This window comes from Nelusetta ayraudi, unplaced genomic scaffold, assembly GCF_046127955.1.
Source record: "Nelusetta ayraudi isolate G7.1 ecotype Tasmania unplaced genomic scaffold, CSIRO-AGI_Nayr_v1 ptg000052l, whole genome shotgun sequence".
Classification (NCBI taxonomy): domain Eukaryota; kingdom Metazoa; phylum Chordata; class Actinopteri; order Tetraodontiformes; family Monacanthidae; genus Nelusetta; species Nelusetta ayraudi.
The window spans coordinates 3,921,748-3,939,987 of NW_027466102.1; the positions used below are offsets into that span (position 1 = coordinate 3,921,748).

The following is an 18,240-nucleotide window of genomic DNA, read 5'->3' on the forward strand; positions in this document are numbered from 1 at the left end:
TGCGCGGTGGGCGTGTCCTCCGCCGGTGACGCAACAGGAATGTTGCCGGTTTGCGCCGCCCACTTCTTCAGGCTCGAGCATCCAGCGGCGGAGGGCACTGCAGTTTCCAGAGCAGGGGATGGGCAAACTTTTAGACTAGTGGGGCCACAATGGGTTCTAAAATTTGACAGAGGGTGCCAGGAGCAGATGGATGGAGTCCAGGATGCATGGAGTCCAGGATGGATGGAGTGTTTTGGGGACCCATCTCGCAGGAGGAAAAACATATATCGTGGGATGTGTGGAAACATTGTGTTTTAATGTATTTTGAAAATAAGCAAAAGCGTTACAACTAAATATGTCTTTGAAGCCCCGCGGTATTAAGCCCTTTATCGAAATGACTCTGAAAATACCGAAAAATTTTTGGAAAAAAAAAAAAAAAAAAAAGTTTTGAATTTGTTGCGCGTGTGTGGTTTGCATCTTCATTTTGTTTTGCCTTGGTTTCGGGAGGTCCTCCTGACAAGCTTTTTTCTTATTTTTTTTATTGTATAAACTTTGACTATGTGCTAAATAAAGAAAAGGGGAAAAAAAAGAAAGAAAGAAAGGATTAAAAAAGATTAACTTGCCCAATATGACCCCTCGGCCATAGTTGGCCCAAGCCTGTTTTAAACGAACACTTGTATTACAAAAAAAAATAAATAAATAACAATAATTAGATCAGGAACATGAGAGAATTTGTACCCAGGTATTTTTTTTTTTTTTAACGTATCACATAAAACGTGGGAAAAAAAGACGTCCGTACCAAAAAAAACCCTCAGAATCGGAGGTTTGTTACATAATGGGAAGCATCTTAAGTGCTGTGATGAGATAACGGCGGATCAGAGTTGGCTGCGTTTGCTCACAGTCTGAACAAGATTAGCTACAATATGGCAAGCGGATTAACAGCGTTTACCATGTTGGCAGTCAATGCTGCAACCCCCCCCCCCCCCCCCCCCCAAAAAAAAAAAAAAAAAACAAAACAAGAAAAAACACCAAACAAACAAACAAAAACAAATAACACACACATAATCCCACACCATAATTTATGAAAACAGCAAAAGCGTGTACGAACAATGCACAAAATGCTATTTTTAGCTCTTTTGTGTACTGTTTTTCGCTCACACTCTCTCTCTCTCTCTCTCTCTCACGCGCGCGCGCGCGCACACACACACACACACACACACACACAAGCACACAGTCCACTAGCTGGCACCATGAATGACATCCCACCTGCATCGAGCCCTCTCCTCCCCCCAGAGGTGGTATAGTCCGGGACAGAGCATCATGGCGATTGACGGTGAGTACTCGGGCTCAAGTGTGCTGCGGGACACGTGCTAAAACTTTGCGGGGCGAAGGGAACCGATAGTGGGGGAGGGAGGAGGCGTCAACATAAACAAGCCACCACATTATTTCCCCCGTATTTCGGAGTGCATCTCCGTCTGGCTCGTTTTCGGAGCGTGGCGTACGTGGGTACCGCAGTGCTCCCGATGCTGGGACGGCGAGCGGCTGGTCGGGGGCTGCTGATGCTGGGGGTGGGGGGTGGGAGGGGGGGAGCGGACACCCGCACCGATGCGGGGATGTTGTGATCCCCGTCGCTCTCGGACGTGCGCGTTGCTCCCGCGGCTGCCTGAAGTGATGCTTTGAATGGACAGCAGTCGCGACGACGTGACCGGCCAATATGAGAATAAGTGAATTACAGAAAAAAAAAAAAAAAAAAAAAAAGTCGCGGTTGTGTAACGATGTGCAGCACCGCCATCGCTACTTTATATTTGCCTGATCTTGCATCACTCGGCGCATAAACACGGCGTAACATCGGCGTTCCACAGGCGACTCTGCCTGGTGATGTTTGACCGCACGGGCGCGATCGATGCCCGGATGATGGAGCTATGTGTCTTAACTGTGGGCAGTTCGATGCCACCAGGCGACGGTGGGATGGTGTCAAGGTTTCAGCGAGGGGGGGGGGGGGAGCTGGAGCTGGAGCTGGTGTCCCCTCAGTTCCTTCACTGGGTCACATGCAGCAGAGCGTGCAGCGCCGCTCACTCCCTGAGTCAGGATGGCTGTGGTGCAGATGTAACGGAAGTTGTCTTACCACAGTAAACGTGGATAGATAGATAGATAGATAGATAGATAGATAGATAGATAGATAGACGGTGTTAGTAATTGCTTATTATCATCATAACATAGGTTTTCAAAGCAGGTCTCTTTTACCCTACACAGATGAGGTGAGCTAACAATGGACAATCTGTACAAGTCCAGATGCCCCTGTGTGCACTATGTGCCTGTTGACGCACAGAAAAACACTTTGCCAAGGTACATGCATCTCACCGTGGTAGAAAATGGAAGGAAGTAAGCAGGATGGCACGCTGAAGAGCCCGAGGCACCGCTGACTCCTAAGTGGGCATGAACTTTGTCAGAATATAGATGTATAGATAGAATGATATTTTAGTCTTTACTTATATTTTCTTTTTTTTTTTTCTTTTTTGTTTTTTTTTTTACAAATGCTGTGTCAAGCTCCTCCTTTCAGAGCAGCTTTATTTAGATTCCGACACACGACTTTTCACTCCACCGGGCCGCACGCAGGACTGCTTGTCGTAGTTGGCATCAGCATCTGGCAGCCCGGCAAAACCCCCGGGCGAGAGCATATGCTTCTTCAATGGACGCGTTCATACCTTAACCTCTGACTCTCTCATCTCCGTCTCTCCCAGGAGGGGGGAGGAACTGCGGTGTTCACGAGCTCATCTGCGCCCGGCGAGGTAAGGCCACCGCCGTCAGCCGAGCACCCAACTCAACACGTCAAAGTGCATTTGGCCGCGCTCCGCACCCAGACTTCTTCCTTTTTCTTTGGAAAACGTTCCCTTAAACTTCCCACGTGAATAAAATGCCTCCGCTGTCGGACTTAAATTGTAATGCGTCCGCGTGAATTATGCATGGCGTATCGGGTTTTGGCTCGCTTCAGCAAAAGGAGGCAGCTGCGTGTTCATGACTTATTCAGGGCCAAGGTTTTGTTTCGTCGCCGAGGTCCATGTGTAAGCAACATTTCCAGATTGCCGAGCCACTTTTTAAACAAGCATGCCCTCAAAAAAAGTGCAGCCAAGGTTCGGCTCGCGCTCCACCGAGAGCCTGGGAGAGGCAATAAGGTGCGACGTGGACAAACTTGAGGTGGAATTTCAAAGTTTCAAAGGTGTTCCCGTACATATTGTTTTCTAGCACTCAGCTCCAACTCTGGATAAACTTAGGATTTTTTTTCTCTCTCTGGTTTATTCTAATTCTGGTTTATTCTAATATTTAAAGGCCCAATGTGTAACATTTGAAAGCGTTCAACTGTCACACAAGCTGTTAACTGTCACCGGGGGGTGGACATGGACGATCCTACTGGCTCCACAGTCATAGGACCCCCTCACCCCACCCCGCCCACACCCCCACCCCCACCCCCAGAGGGTATCATTATTAATACGCAATATATGGGAGGGGGTCCCAATCTAATTTTTAGTCAAAGGGACCAAAAAAAAATGCTTCCCATGCCACTGGATGTACGTATATAGCTGCAGTGCTTTTCTTTTACTAATATTAAGCATTTGTTCTTCTATAAAGAGTAGTTCTAATGATGTTACACCAGTAGCCCAGAACACAGGTCTGCTCAGGCTGATGTGATTTTCGAATGTAAAGGTGTTTAAGGTCAAGAGTGAGTCGGGAAACAGGGATTTATAGAATGATCCTGAAGTCACCTTCCTCCAGACCGGCAGTATGGATTTGCCAGTCTGACTTCATTTTTGATCTCTGATGCCAAAGTGATAACATGGTCACATGACATACTGTATAACCGTTCTCTTTTCTTACCACTAGAATGACACGAAATGTGGACCTTAAATCTAAACGTCAAAATTCCTTCTTCAATCCTTCAATTATTATTATTTTTTTTTTCTTACTCAAAGCACTTTTCTCATGCCTCTTCGTGGTTGTTTGTCAGCTCACAGCATAAGCCAACACCTGTCATCCAAAAAGTTGAATTGATACAACCTGAAGTGGCTGAATTTGTAGTCCTAAATTAAGCGTCAGAACACAAACAAACAGCTTTTATGCATTCTTACAAATAATTAATGCACACACTTTTTCTTACAAGGTAATCAGGCAGTTGAAGAGCAGGAAAAAAAATTAACGTCGAATCGGCTCTGGAGTTTAGAGAAATATCGGCTGTTGGGGTTGAACTGTACCGCTGCTCGACCTGGGCGTCGGGTTACCTCTGGCGCTTGAATTATTCAGCCGTCATTGACGTTTTACAGAGCGGAGCCTTGTATGAAGTGTCGTCGCAAAACAGAGGCCAAGAGATGTTCATTTGGTACGGGCAGCGACTGGCGGGCACCCGAGGTCGTCCCTGGCTCCGTCAGCGCAGCTGTCAGCAGCGAGAGGCGATACGCAGGCCCGGTCCGGCTGCGTGTGAGGGATTTATTGTCGCTTCAGGACCCTGCCACTCTGCGTTTAAAACGGGTTTCGATGTGTAAAGCGGCAGAGGGTGCAAATGATGTTTTGGGGAGCAGCTCTTTTTAAAGAGGATATTAGTTCTGAGAAGGTAAGCCTCTGTCGCGTCCCTGTCGCATTTTCCACCCGACGCCGTCGCTATTTTTTGGGGGGAATTTTACTTTTATCGTCCAGCCTGCAGGCTGCGGCTGACATTGAGGGCCTGTTGTGAGGCGATTAGTGGTCTTTGCTATTTACCAGAACGTTTTGGGGAAGTATGACTCTGTATTCGGGAAAATACTAGTTCTTCACACGGCCGGCCTGTTCTACACGTGTTCATCATGGATAGTAGTGGTAGATAATAGTGTAAAGTTTGTGTTTCTCTGCAGCCCTTTGAATGCAACGCAATTACCTCTGTTTTAAAACATTCTTAATTCCCAGAAATGACATAATTAGGAGACCAGAAGCGTTTTTGAATCCATATTTGAATCACTTGGTTTTAGACTCATAATATGAATAGTGAAGCTACAATAAAAACACAATGAAAAAGCATGTATTAATCATGATTAAAATATTGTCTGATGAAGCACAAGGAGGTAGATAGATCATTCTTATAATTATTTATGAACAATTACTCTCTTGAGTTTTTCTTTTGATAAGCAATACAAAAATATTGTATTTATATGGTTTGAAAGCCCTATTCTTAAATACATGTTCATTCATTTGGAAAGAGTAAGTCATGATTGTATCATGCATTCTCTCTTATAAACCCAACCTGCATTGTAAAAATGCAACTCTTTGGCAGCTAAAAGTCTTGGATCCAGATAATTAGTGTAATCTGCCTGCAGTGTCAAGCACAGCGAAGAGTTGTTTTTTTTTTTATCTATTTTTGAAGCAGTGATATTGAGACTATTTCCTGCAGATACAGTTAACTCACAGCCCTTTGACTTAGTTCAAAGTTCAAAATAGGCAAGATCTTTATTTCCAAGTGCAGATGAAAAGTTGCTCTCACAGAGTAAAAAGGAAAAAGAATAATTATAACAATTTAAAAACTGCTAAAAGAGAATTAACAAAAAAAAAATGACCTAAACGGGGAAAAGTATTGAAATAGCAAATATTGACAGTGACAAGGAAACAAAGGGCAAGTTACCTGACACTGGGATCAATGCATCCAAGTTTAAGTCACAAGAAGTCAATGACGGGACTACATGGACAAGACAAGACAGAGATTAACATCATAAACATCAACCAATTCTCTCAGATGCCTCTTGAGTGGCGATATATTACACTGCAGGCTGTAAGATAGATCGCTGAACGACTTCAGGACTCTTGCAAGCTGAATCCTGCCAGGTGCATCAAATACTAAAAGCGGCCGTGTGGAAACACACAGCTACTTAACTGCTGCTCATCAATAACTCCACGCACACGGTGACTGGTTAAAATGCATGCAGCCGTCAGGATCGGCACGTTTGAGGAATACTCAAGCGCTCACCTTTGAAATCAATACACCCATTATTGTGGGTATAGAATGGTATTGTGTGCCTGGGGTGCTTGATAGCCCCATATTCGCCTCATTTGCAAAGTGTTTTATTTTCCAAGCTGGCCTTTCCGTCGGGGGGCTTTTGCTCTTTAGAAGTGCCGCTCAAGCGTCACAGCGTGCAGACTTTACCCCCCCCCCCCACCCTCCCTGTCTCCCCATTGCACTGCAGCTCATCTACATCGTAAGCGATTACATACAGGCCCCATTGTGGTTTGGTCGGTTTGCTGAAACTCAGCTGGAGTAAGATATGGTCCCTTTGAGGCTCTCATAAAAATAGCACATCGGCAGCTCAGGGCTGCACAGTTACATGAAGTAGTTGGCCTACATACTCTGGTGAGCCTTTAAAGAGGAAGCAATGCCATCTGTTTAATGCTAGAAAGCCGCTAACGTGAGGAGTAAAATAAGGAAGTGATTAGAGGCGATCGAATAGATTGAATTGTCTGTGTTCTGAAAGTCAGGAAACCGTGCCAACAAGTGTTTCAAATTGCATGGATGGCTGTTAAAATCTTGACGTTGCCAATTTGATGGAACCAGATGGAACGTTGGACTTTGTTTTCATATCTCTTACACAAGAGCAACAATCTTGGTGTCCAAACATATTTGTTTGGATAATGAGGCAGAAGTTGAAAGTCATATGATTAGGAATTAGGAATGTTTTCTTTTTTTTTTTTTTTTAACTTCCTGTTTACTAAGATAGCACTGGCTGAGTATAAGATGGATATGAGATTTTGGAATGTATAAGAACATTGTCATATATGTAACAAATTTTGTCAAACATTTTTGTAAAATATGACAACATATAAAAGCCACTTGAAATGTTACCTACAATCACCTCTTTCCTGACACCCTCCCCCCCACCCCCCACCCCCTGTTTTTTCTCCTTTCCCTCCTCTTCTCTCCTCCAGTCTCTCCTGAGCTTCTGGGTGTCCTGTCTTCCATTGCAGCCTTCATGGCGCTGATGGCTCTGTTTTTTCTCTACCTCAGCAACAAGCTGTCAGTGAAGAGCCCTGACAATCTGTCACATCTCAGCGGATTTAAGGACAGCCAGCCAGGTAGCCAACGCCATGGTCAGATTCACCGCAGTGGCTGCATGTTTATGGCCTTATTTCAGTTTCACATGAAGATTCTAATGTTGTTCAGAGGCAGCACATGGAATTAGGAAGCAGTGCAAACCAGAGCTTTTTTATTTGACAGAATTTTGCGGCAGTATTGAGCACATCTTTACTGAACAAGTCTTTCTCACATATTGAGGATAGCATTGGAATGGAAATGAATTGCAAAATTATTTCAAACTTTGCCATTTGTGGGCACAAAATGTTCTTTCACGCAGTTTTTTTTCAGTCTTTTTTGAGCCACGGCACATTGAAAGAATCCCATGGCACACCACCAACCAAAAACATTAGGGATTGACACTTTTTAGCGTAATAATGACAATGCCGTGTCTTCATTTATTTACGCTCACTCAGTGTGAAACCTGGGCCTGTTTAGATGAACACAAAGCTGACATCCAGGGAGGAATTGAGAAAGGAAAACAGACCCTTTCCTTTTAAAGCTCGACAATAGAACGTTATTAACTTTTTACATCAATTAAGTGAAATTGGATAGTTTTTCACAGCAAACCTGACATTATACTATAGTGGTTGAAAAGGACTGCCTTAACGCGCTTTAACTTGGCAAAAAACAAAATAGAAACAAAGGATTAAAACAAAAGGCTATAAATGCTTCGGTTTCAATCTTGTGACAGCCTTTGTTCCAAAACATGTTTATTCCTCAGACTCACCCTGCTGTTTTGGTGTGCGCGCATGTGTTGTTTGCTCTGAACACACACGCTCGCCGCGCAGCCCTCACCGACCACCCGCTAACGAACACATGTCCGTGTCCGTGCCTCTGATGAGCTAATCTAGCGGTCCGGCGGCGCGGCCGAGAGGAACCCCGGCTGAGAGATGGCCTTCTTCAAGAGCTTCCAGCACAACCTCCCATCTGTCAACATTTCCTCCATCCTGGACTCAGTCAGCAGCCGGGTGGATGACCTCGCCAACGCCGTCAGCGACGTGACCTACGCCGTCAGCGACCAGCTGACCGAGCAGGTCACCACCATCATAAACAAGGTGCAGGATGAGGAGGAGGGCGAGGCGGGAGGCGGCAAGGAGCCCGGCCAAGCGGCCGTCGCGCAGGAGGGCAGGGCCGGCGGCAAAAGCATGTGGCCGATATCCCTCGACTCCGGAGAGACCGCGAGTGCCGGCGGCGACGTCGCCGAGGCAGCAGAGTTCGTCCCCAGCCAGCTGGAGTGGGAGTGGAGGGACGGATGCTGGCGGGTCAAGAAGTCGGAGGCGGAGCTAGCGGAGGAGGAGAGGAAGAAGAGGGAGGAGACGGAGCGGTGGGAGGAGAAGGAGCAGAGGAGGAAGGAGAAGAGGCAGAGGCAGCAGGAGAGGAGGGCCGCGCTGGAGAAAACCAGAGAGGAGCAGGAGGAGCGGGAGTCGGAGGGGGACGGCGGCGAGGAGCGAGACGGCCATCGGCAAGGGGCCGACGACGGCGAGGAACCTCCTCCGCCGACCGCGGCCGACGACGAGGAGGCGGAGGGGGAGGACGGGACGGAGAGGAGCCCCGAGCAGATAGGCGACGGCGAGAAGCAGCCGGAGCTCCCCGAAAAGGTGAAAAAGAAGAAGTCGGACAAGAAGAAGGGGAAAGGGGAGAAGGGGCCGAAGAAATCTGGGGACAGCGTGGACGCTGAGAAGAAGAAGGCCAAAGAGAAGAAAAGCAAGAAGAAGAAGAAAAAGAAAGGCAGGCAAGGTCAGACGGTGTGCTGCTTCTGCTACCTACCCCTTCACCTGGTGCTCTCCTTCTTCTCATACCTTAAAGGATCACAATCCTGAAAATCAACCTCTCCGCGCTGCTGCGCGCCAGTATCTCGTCGCCTTCGCTCCGGCCTTCTGCTCTGCTCCTCTTCTTTTCCGACGCTGCAACGCGCCGCGTTTGCCCCGGTTAAACGTGACGTTTGACCCTCCCGAGTCTCCCCTTCGTTTCATTTCAGAGGCGGCGTTGTCGGACAGCGAGGAGGAAAAAGCCCCAGAGGCCGAAGCCCAGCAGAGCGCGCCCTCTGTGTGGAACAGCAGCAAGAAGTCCGGTGAACTGGGAGGCTACAGCAGCGAGGCCTCCAGCGAGCACGGTCAGCGAGCTCACAGTCATTCCTGGATTGCTGGAAATGTACATCACATGTACTGTGAACACCATACAATACAATACAATACAATACAATACAATACAAAATGACATGTCAGGATACGACACGATACGATACAATATGATGCCATACAATAGAATTTAATACACCACGATACGATACGATACGATACGACACAATACGATACACCACAATACGATACAGTACACGATACAACGCAATACAATACAATACGATATGATACGATGCATTACAATAACATTCATCATGATACTATATGATTCGATTCGATACAATAGAATATATTACAACAGAATGCGATATGGTATGATACAATCGGACACAACACGATCCGATACGATACGAATAGAATGGAAAGAATATGATTAAACATAATATGATGTGTCAGAATATCACACGATAAGTTAGGATAGTTTTTTTTGTATTAAACCATGGGGGAAAAATTGCTGTACGTCACCTGCGACCACACAAAGACTCAACAATAGCGACAGCGCAAAACACGGTCACACAAAGCAGAAGGTGCCTCTCAAAGCACATGTTGCACACAAGAACATAATATTCATGCTCCAACAAGCAAACCATTTGATTAAATGCAGCGAATCAGGTCGGGTATTCAACACCTTTCCAGATTCTTATTTCCATCCTAGAATCCGGCAGAGCCGCCTTGCATGCTTCACCACCCAAATAAATCTATAGTTTTTCAGAAGCATGTTTAGCCTTCTGTTTGCAGCCTCCTGAAGAAAATGAGTGGCTTTAGTTCCCTGTGAAAAGTGACGCTTTGTTGTACCTCCCACATGTTTTGGAAAAACTACACAGGGTATTGGGGGTGGAATAAACTCCTGGCAAAGGGTCTCCAACCCCGGAGTGATACCTGTGCCCTTTGTGACATCACACTTTCTGAAAAGTGAAGCAAGCCAACGAAGTAAAGAATCAACTTTTCTCAGAGACATTAAAAAGTCAGCTTTGCATAAGATGAGACACTTAAATCCTCTCGCGTTGAACGGCTGTATTTCACATGTGAAAGTCTGTTCGTGCACAATGTTGGCAGACCACACAATGTGTTTAGTAACCCAACTCCCATCTTCCTCCCTCTCTGTCACGAGTGCAGCCGGCAGCATACAGAGGATCCGAACGGAGCCTTCCAGCAGCGACCCCAAACCCCCTCCCTACCAGGACAAGGGCACGGCGGGGTGCGTCTCCCGCTCTCGCGCCGAGAGGGAAGCCAGGAGGGGGTCGTCGCCTCAGCACTGCACCAGCTCCCGCTGCTCCAGCGAGGGCAGTGCGGAGCAGGACACCGAGAGCTACCTCAACAAAGGCTGCGAGGAGGACATCCCCAGCGACAGCACAGCTGTGGTGGGACCAGAAGTGAGATTCCATCTACTGGATTATCCACCTAAACTACTTTTAAATGGCGCTAAACTACGATCAGTTACGTTCAACTTTAGCTAATTTCAGTGACATTAGATTTCATTCAGTTGCTTTGAGTTACATTGAAGTACTTACTTCAGTTACTTTCAAATACATTGAACCAGCTTCAGTTAATTTCAGTTAGATTCTATTTGATTCATCCACACATCCATCGATTTTCAATACCCACTTCTTCCTGAGTGCTGTGGGGGTCTACTGAAGCCGCTCCCAGCTGTCACTGGGCGAAGGCAGAGTGACACCCTGGACAAGTCATCAGTTCATCGCAGAGCGACAGAGAAAGACAAGCAAAGACAAACAACAGTTCACACTCTCACATACACACCTACGGACAATTTAGAATTCCCAGTTAAGCCTCACATGCATGTTTTGGACTGTGGGAGGAAGCCGGAGAACCCGGACAGAACCCATGCAGAGACAGGAAGAACATGCAAACTCCACACAGGAAGGCACCAAGCCCAGGATCGAACCTATACAAACTTCTTCAATTACATCGACTTATTTACTTCAATAACACTCAGTTACTTTGAATTACTCAATTCAGTTACATTCACTCACTTCACACTAGATAACATACAATGAATTGCATTCAATTACACTGAAATACTTCACTTATTTTCTCCAGTTACATTCACACATCATACATTGAATTAAATTCAATAACTTTTTTTACATTGATACACTGAATTCCATTTACTTACTTACTATTACTTTTGACCACTATTTGATCTGATTTAGTTGCTGTCTAATTTTAGAGACCAAGCCTGAAGAGGCAAAGGCTGGCATTGGTGTCCAATATATTTGTATCCGGAAAGAGTAGAAATATTAATATTTGCTTGTTTTCAATTTGAATTCTGTCCGTTCAGGATGGTTCCGGTCCTCTCCTCCCCGCGGCTTACGAGCCAGAGCCCCTCGGCAAATACGGCACGCTGGACGTGGCCTTCGAGTACGACTCGAGCGAGCAGTACTTGGCCGTCACGGTGACAGCAGCCACCGACATTCCAGCCCTCAAGCAAACGGGCAACATCGCCTGGCAGGTCCACCTGGTCCTGCTGCCCACGAAGAAGCAGCGGGCCAAGACGGGCGTGCAGAGGGGTCCGTGCCCCGTCTTCACCGAGACGTTCAAGTTCTCCAGAGTGGAACAGGAGGCCCTGGGGGACTACGCCGTCCGCTTCCGCCTGTACAGCATCAGGCGGATGAAGAAGGAGAAGGTCCTGGGAGAGAAGGTCTTCAACCTGACCAAGCTCAACCTGCAGGGGAAGATGGCTCTGCCCGTCACCTTGGAACCGGGATCGGAACTCACTGTGAGAGCACGTGCATCTGTTCCTGCCGTGACAGAGGTTTACTGCAGCGAGGATGTTAATACTGAGGACACTCACTGTTTCAAATTGTCACCAATTCCTCGTCTGTGTTTCTTTGAAGTATCCAGCTTTAAACGATTACAAAAATTTCCTGGGTAAAGTCACTGCATTTATGCAATCGTTACAATCATACCCGGGGTAAATACAGGACTGAACGCATGAAAGCAACTTCAACATACTGTTAGGTGAAAATTAGATTAGATTGGATTAGACTAGACGGACTCAATTTATCCCACAACGAGGAAATTGCTATGTTGCCTCAGTACAGGAAACAAAAAAAAACAAAAACAAATGAAAAAACAAACAACATATCCTATATATACATAACTTACCCTAAACAAACTGTAAATACAGAAGGTATACCAAAACATAAAACTCAACTAACCTACATGCACTATACAATAACAAATGTTGCACAAAGAATGAAATGAAAAAAAAATTATTCAATTTAGGCAAAAAAAAAAAGAAAAAAAAAGACAAACGAAAACAAAGAACTGAGAAAAACGCACAGCTCAAAACAGGTAAACTAGGTGTTGCGTTACAGAAAGCTGAGCACCAAAAAAAGAACATCCGTTGAAACGCTATTTTAGTTTTTGCCAGTGTGTTTAAGGTCGACTGGCTCTTCTGCAAAAACTGGAAATTCTTAAATGCAGCATCGCATGTCTGATGTTTTTTATATATATATATATATATATATACATATATATATATATATATATATGATAGCCAAGGATTTGACAGACTTGACAGATAATTTAAGATATTTAAGATGTCAAAAATGATGGCAGATGGCAGATCCGCACGCAGGCCTGTGGACGAAAAGCGGCTAAATCAGCAAACTGGGCGGGTTTGTCCTCTGACGGCCATGAAATCCTGTCGTGTATGATTCTTCTGCCAGGGTTGCGGCTCCCTGGTGAGCGTGTCACACAGTGCCGGAGCTCTGTCCTACCGCTCCACCGAGGACTCCTCCCTGCCGGAGATCCTCCTGGGGCTCATCTACAACTCAGCCACCGGTCAGCTGTCTGCCGAGGTCATCAAGGGCAGCCACTTCAAGACGACAGCGTCCAATAAGCCCGTCAGTGAGTACAACAGCTTCTCTGGTCTTTAAATTCCTTTTCTTTTTTTTTTTTGAACTGCCTGGGCTTTTGGGAACAAGTGTTCTTCGCCATTTTCCATCGCAGTATAATTCTCCTTCTCTTCTTCTTATTGAATGCAATTTCCCAGCTGAGTCACAGCAACTGCTTTGGCAAAGTGGATGAGAAATTCTGAAGTGCTAATTTAATAAATGGGGCTGTTAAGGAAAGCTAATTGTTTGCTGGCAAGATAGTCTGTTTTTCTTTCTTCTTCTTCTTCTTCTTCTTCTTCTTTTTTTTTTTTTAGCAAAAAGCAGCAAATTAACTGAAGAGACGCTGCTGCTGCTGCTGAGCCAGTTGCTGCCTGAAACTCTTTGTGTGACTGCTTCATCTCTCCCTCTCTCTTCTTTCCAACCTTGTATGCTGTGGTGCGTGCTGCAGGCGGTCTGTTCTGTTGTATAAAACACTTTGTAGGCGGGCAGCTGTACATCATGAGAGGTAAGTCAGCACTCTTCTGGCTTGCGACGGTAAAAATAGTGCGCAAAGAGTCGATGCGCCCAATTTGGCCGAAAGGACAAAAATAAAAAGTGGACGTAACAATGTTTTCACGTGAAATGAAATCCCCCCGGTCGCTGTTTATGGTCTCTTTTACCTTGAATTATCTTCCTCTTTGATATCCAGTTTCTTTCGCCGACAACCATCTACTCCTATATTCGCTTTGGGTAGTTTTGCCCTGAATTTAATCTCAACTAAGGAGAGCGGGTCAGATCAGATCAGGTTTTCCTTTTTGTTGCCGGTGATCAATAATGTAGAAATAACAGTTTTAGTATTTTCTATACCAAAAACTCTGTATAATGCCATGAATAAATAGCTGAGGACTGGTCATAGTGAGGCACCAGCGGCTGGCCTTGCTTCCGCTCTCTGCCAGAAGGTCAAAAATTTCAGGGAATTATGTAGAGATTGAATTTTAATCAACATTAGTGATTAATATGGGATTTCTGTGGCACACGAGGAAGCCTAACCCTTTAATTTTCATTCCAAAAACAAGATTTCCTTTTTTTTTAGGCTGCACGCGAAGTTTGTCGTAGAAAGTAAGTAGTTTAACTTTACATAAATGTAACACAAAAAGTAAGGAAATCTTTGTTTGGTGGGTTATTTCTTTGTTGTAACAATGCTTCTTGGAAATAAATCTTATATCGTCGGAAAGCCTGTTTATTCCCCTTTTAAATGGTGCCACACTCGTAAGGATCATGCATTTGTGGGGTGAGCGGCAGAGCTAAGTATCATGCTCCTGAGCCTCCTCTTTGTGCAATGAATAAATAGTTCAATTGCCAAAATGCTTTGTTTTTTCACATTTCAATCATCCAATCCACCAAACAAGAGTCAGAGGCAGAATAAGATGAGTGACTCGGTGGAGAAGATTTGTCTCGGTTTTTCAGGGGCGCAACCCAGACACTTAGCTCTGCTGCTCACCCCACAGATGCATGGTTCTTACAAGTGTAGCACCGTTTAAAAGGGGAATAAACAGGCTTTCCAACAATACAAGATTTATTTCCAAGAAGCATTGTTACAATAAAGAAATAATCCACCAAACACAAATGTCCTTACTTTTTGTGTTTGTGTATGTTTATATGCATACATACACACATATATAAATATATATATACACTTATATATTTATCTAGACACGTATACACACATATAGACATACAGACAGACAGACAGATTCTGTGTTCTGTTAAGGCCTTGTTGTCTGTTCTGGCTCAGACCACACCGATTCCTCCCGCGGTACCGCTCTTCCACCACTTGATGGCACTCTCCCCCCCCCCTTATCTCAGACACCTACGTGAGGCTGACAATGCTGGACTCCAAGGGCAAAGAGATGTCCAAGTGCCGGACGGCCATGTGCCGCGGCCAGCCCAACCCCATCTACAAGGAGACCTTCGTGTTCCAGGTGGCGCTCTTCCAGCTGTCCGAGGTGTCGCTGGTGCTCACCGTGTTTTGCCGCCGGAGCAGCATGAGGCCCAGGGAGAGGCTGGGTTGGGTCTCCCTGGGCCTCAACAGCACCGGCGAGGAGCAGCAGGCCCACTGGACGGAGATGAAAGAGGCAGAAGGTCAGCAGGTCTGCCACTGGCACACGCTCACTGACACATAGGAGTGTGCCAGCGAGAGTGTGTGTATGTGCGTGGACAGGCATGGGTCGCTGGTCTTCACTGCCGTGCTGTACCTTTAATCTGCCTCTTGGATCTCCCAAAGGCAGACTGACCGGTTTGCAAATGTGCAAGCTTGGCCCACTTTATTTAAAAACGGAACAACAGAAGGCTGAAAACCACTGACGTCACCGCCGAAGCGACCGAGAACGGAAGCTTGTTGTTGTTTTCAGCTCTCCTTCTGCCGACAGTGAGATATGCATGTGTAACAACTGTTTACAGAACAACTACCCCCCCCCCCGCCCCCCAACACTTCAGTTCGTCTCCAAGTCTCTGGACCAAAGAACCCGGGTCCGGGGTGAGCAGGCTCCTCTGTTTCTTCTCTCCGGGCTTCCACCAGCAAAAAATGAGATGTTTTTTTTTTTTTTTTTTCCTTCCCCACTGTACATGTCTGTCGCAGCCATGGACGATAACTGAGACTGTTACTGAGGTGTCCCGTCCCACTGCCCCCCCCCCCCCTCCCCCCGGGACACGTCGCAACAAAAGGCCTAGCGAGCGAGCTTACGCTTCATACACTTATGTTTACACGCACGACAAGGCGCAGATTTTCATTCTGACTTTAACATTTTTTTGGTTAACCCCTTAAATGTTTTTTTTTCCCCCAATGATTCTTTAAAGCCTTTCTCTGGGTAATTTGTCTGCCTCCCCTCCCCTTGAATTTTCCATCTCGCATATCCGGCGTTCCCGCCACCACTTGACGCGCAAAGGAGCTAACGTCTGATCTCGCCGGGGATTTATTATCATTGTTATTGATTTATTTTTGCAAAAGAGCCAGCCAGACTCGGCTCTGCGTAACGCCGGTATCAAAGAGCAGCCCCCCACCCTGCCCCCCCCCGCCCTCCCCACCCCTTGTGTGACGCGGCGTTCTGCCTCCCCGACGACTCGCGAAACCATGTTCGTTCATGTGGAAACACGGTGCTTCCCCCCCCCCCCCTTCGACCCCCGGCCTCGCCGAGGAGGAATATGCAAAGCCGGCGCGGCCTGACAACGAACGGCGGCCTGGCAGCTGTGTGAAGGCGGAGAATCCAACCCACAGCAAGATTTTGTCATTTTAAAAAAAAAGGGAATGGAGTATTAAAAAAAAAAAGTCTTGAACTCAAACCTTGTCTGTTTTTTTCTGAGATTGGTGTTCGTGCCCTCTTCCCTCCCACAAACCCTTCCCTCATCTGGAACAAGGCCAGACTTTCAGCGGCGAACAAGCTATGACTCAGAAAATTCCCAAAAGGACAAGTGAAGATTCCGCGCACACGCCAACATTTAAGTGAGGGGAAGAACAAGAAGTGTAAAACGGAGGACATCCTCGCCCGCTATCTCCGTGGAAGTCAGCAGTGTGACTTCCTCTTCTCTCTCTTCCGTCTAGTTTTTTCCTGAGCTGAACCTTCTTCACAAATTGATTACTCGTGTGTGCCCCCCCCACCCCCCGCCACCCCCATACATTTCTGCAAAAATCACATTTGGTTCATTATGAGATGAATGAAGGCCAGATGTGTAGCATTCCATTGAGATTAAGTGGTTCTTCATCAGTGAAAGGGAGGAGTTGGAGCATCTGCTTGTACAGAGACAAAGTTTGCGGCAATTAATGTAAATCTGGCAGAATATTTCCTCCTACAGAGACAGTTTTTATCTGTAAATACTCAAAATTACCACGTGGAAACTTTCTTTTGCATGGTAGCTTGATTCCTCAAACTTATCTATCTAGGATATCTAGCTCATCCACGCTAACAAACTCCAATAAAAAGTATTTTCACTTGGTCTTTAAATGGTGTGGGAATCAGGTACGCATTGGCTTCCTTTGCATCAGAAGCTGGAAGCGAGTGATGCTCAGCTAGCTTCCCGGAAAAAAGTACAGAAGACACTATATGGTGGCAGTTTTCAGCCTATCCGCCGCTAAAGGGATTAGCACAGACGCTACAGTAGTGTTAGCACGGCTCTCAAGTTTGTTTGAGGGCATTTTAATTTCAAGTATTTTAATTTTGTGTGTGAAGAGGCTTGGAAATATTGTGCTAGCGCAGGCATGGCTACAACCTTTCAGTGTTTTAAGAGTAATTTCAATAAAGAGCTAAATACCGTGGGGCTTCAAAGACGGGGATTATACTTCAACGTTATTGCTCATTCTTAATTGATATTAAAGCACGTTTTCTACATATCCCATGGTATTTTTTTTTTTTTTTTCCCTCCTGAGGTGGGTCGCTCCATCCATCTGCTCCTGGTCTGGCCTCTTGTCAAATTTTAAAACCCACTGAGTCGCACCAGTCAAAAAGTTTGCCCACCCCTGTGCTAGCGCGTTAAAGCTAAAATAGGCGACGCGAAGAATAAAAAGCAGAGAAATGTTCTGTTCGTAAGCTTCACCCATCACTTTCGCACAAAGCTATTGCCATTCATAATCGCCGTCTTGAAAGAGGAGGGTTTGTCCAACCACATTCCAAGTTCTGAAAGCTTTCAACGGGCTGCTCATCAGGAAGACGTTTGAAACAAACCCAAAGGAAACATTCCACCTGCAACAAACAGAGGTGAAACGAAAGGAGAGAAAAAAAAAAGACATTTGGAAGGACACACGGAAAGAAAGAGACCACAAATACACATGTTGAAACAACTCTGGATGTTTTTATTGTTTATGCGGCCATGAATGGTTTTGTTCGGTGCTCGTGCTTAAACGGCGCAGGTAGCGCCGGCCTCGTCCACCGTGGCGGGGCAAGAGACTGAGAGCAGAGGAGCTTCCAGGGACATGGATCCCGCCTGGGGGCCATGGAGAGGGGGAGAAAAAAAAAACAGCTGTGCCACAGATCCTCGCAGAGGCAACGGAAAGGGATTGGAGGAGCGTGACGTCGCAATATACCAGCCCACTCCTTTTGTCCCGAGGACAGGTTGAGGATCCACGTGGTAATTACGAGGTTCCCAGGGGGGTCAAACGGTTCAGACACGCCTCTTAACTCTTACAGATCTCCGGAGTTGCTGATCC

The 18,240-nt window shown here is 46.2% G+C and overlaps 1 protein-coding gene across 3 annotated transcripts; it reads left to right on the plus strand.

Annotated features, from left to right (window-relative positions):
* The first annotated feature begins 1,198 nt into the window (after positions 1-1,198).
* syt14b (synaptotagmin XIVb) lies at positions 1,199-15,384 on the plus strand. 3 transcript variants are annotated; one of them, XM_076037825.1, is made up of 9 exons: positions 1,199-1,312; positions 2,721-2,768; positions 6,916-7,062; positions 9,042-9,176; positions 10,321-10,577; positions 11,504-11,941; positions 12,897-13,077; positions 13,513-13,569; positions 14,910-15,384. In XM_076037825.1, the coding sequence occupies exons 1-9, from the start codon at positions 1,234-1,236 to the stop codon at positions 15,224-15,226; spliced, it is 1,659 nt and encodes a 552-aa protein (XP_075893940.1). In that variant the 5' UTR covers positions 1,199-1,233; the 3' UTR covers positions 15,227-15,384. The 3 variants fall into 3 exon arrangements, with proteins under 3 accessions (XP_075893940.1, XP_075893938.1, XP_075893939.1); XM_076037823.1 differs by lacking the exons at positions 1,199-1,312; positions 2,721-2,768; positions 6,916-7,062 and adding an exon at positions 7,788-8,800; XM_076037824.1 differs by lacking the exons at positions 1,199-1,312; positions 2,721-2,768; positions 6,916-7,062; positions 13,513-13,569 and adding an exon at positions 7,788-8,800.
* The last annotated feature ends 2,856 nt before the right edge of the window (positions 15,385-18,240 follow it).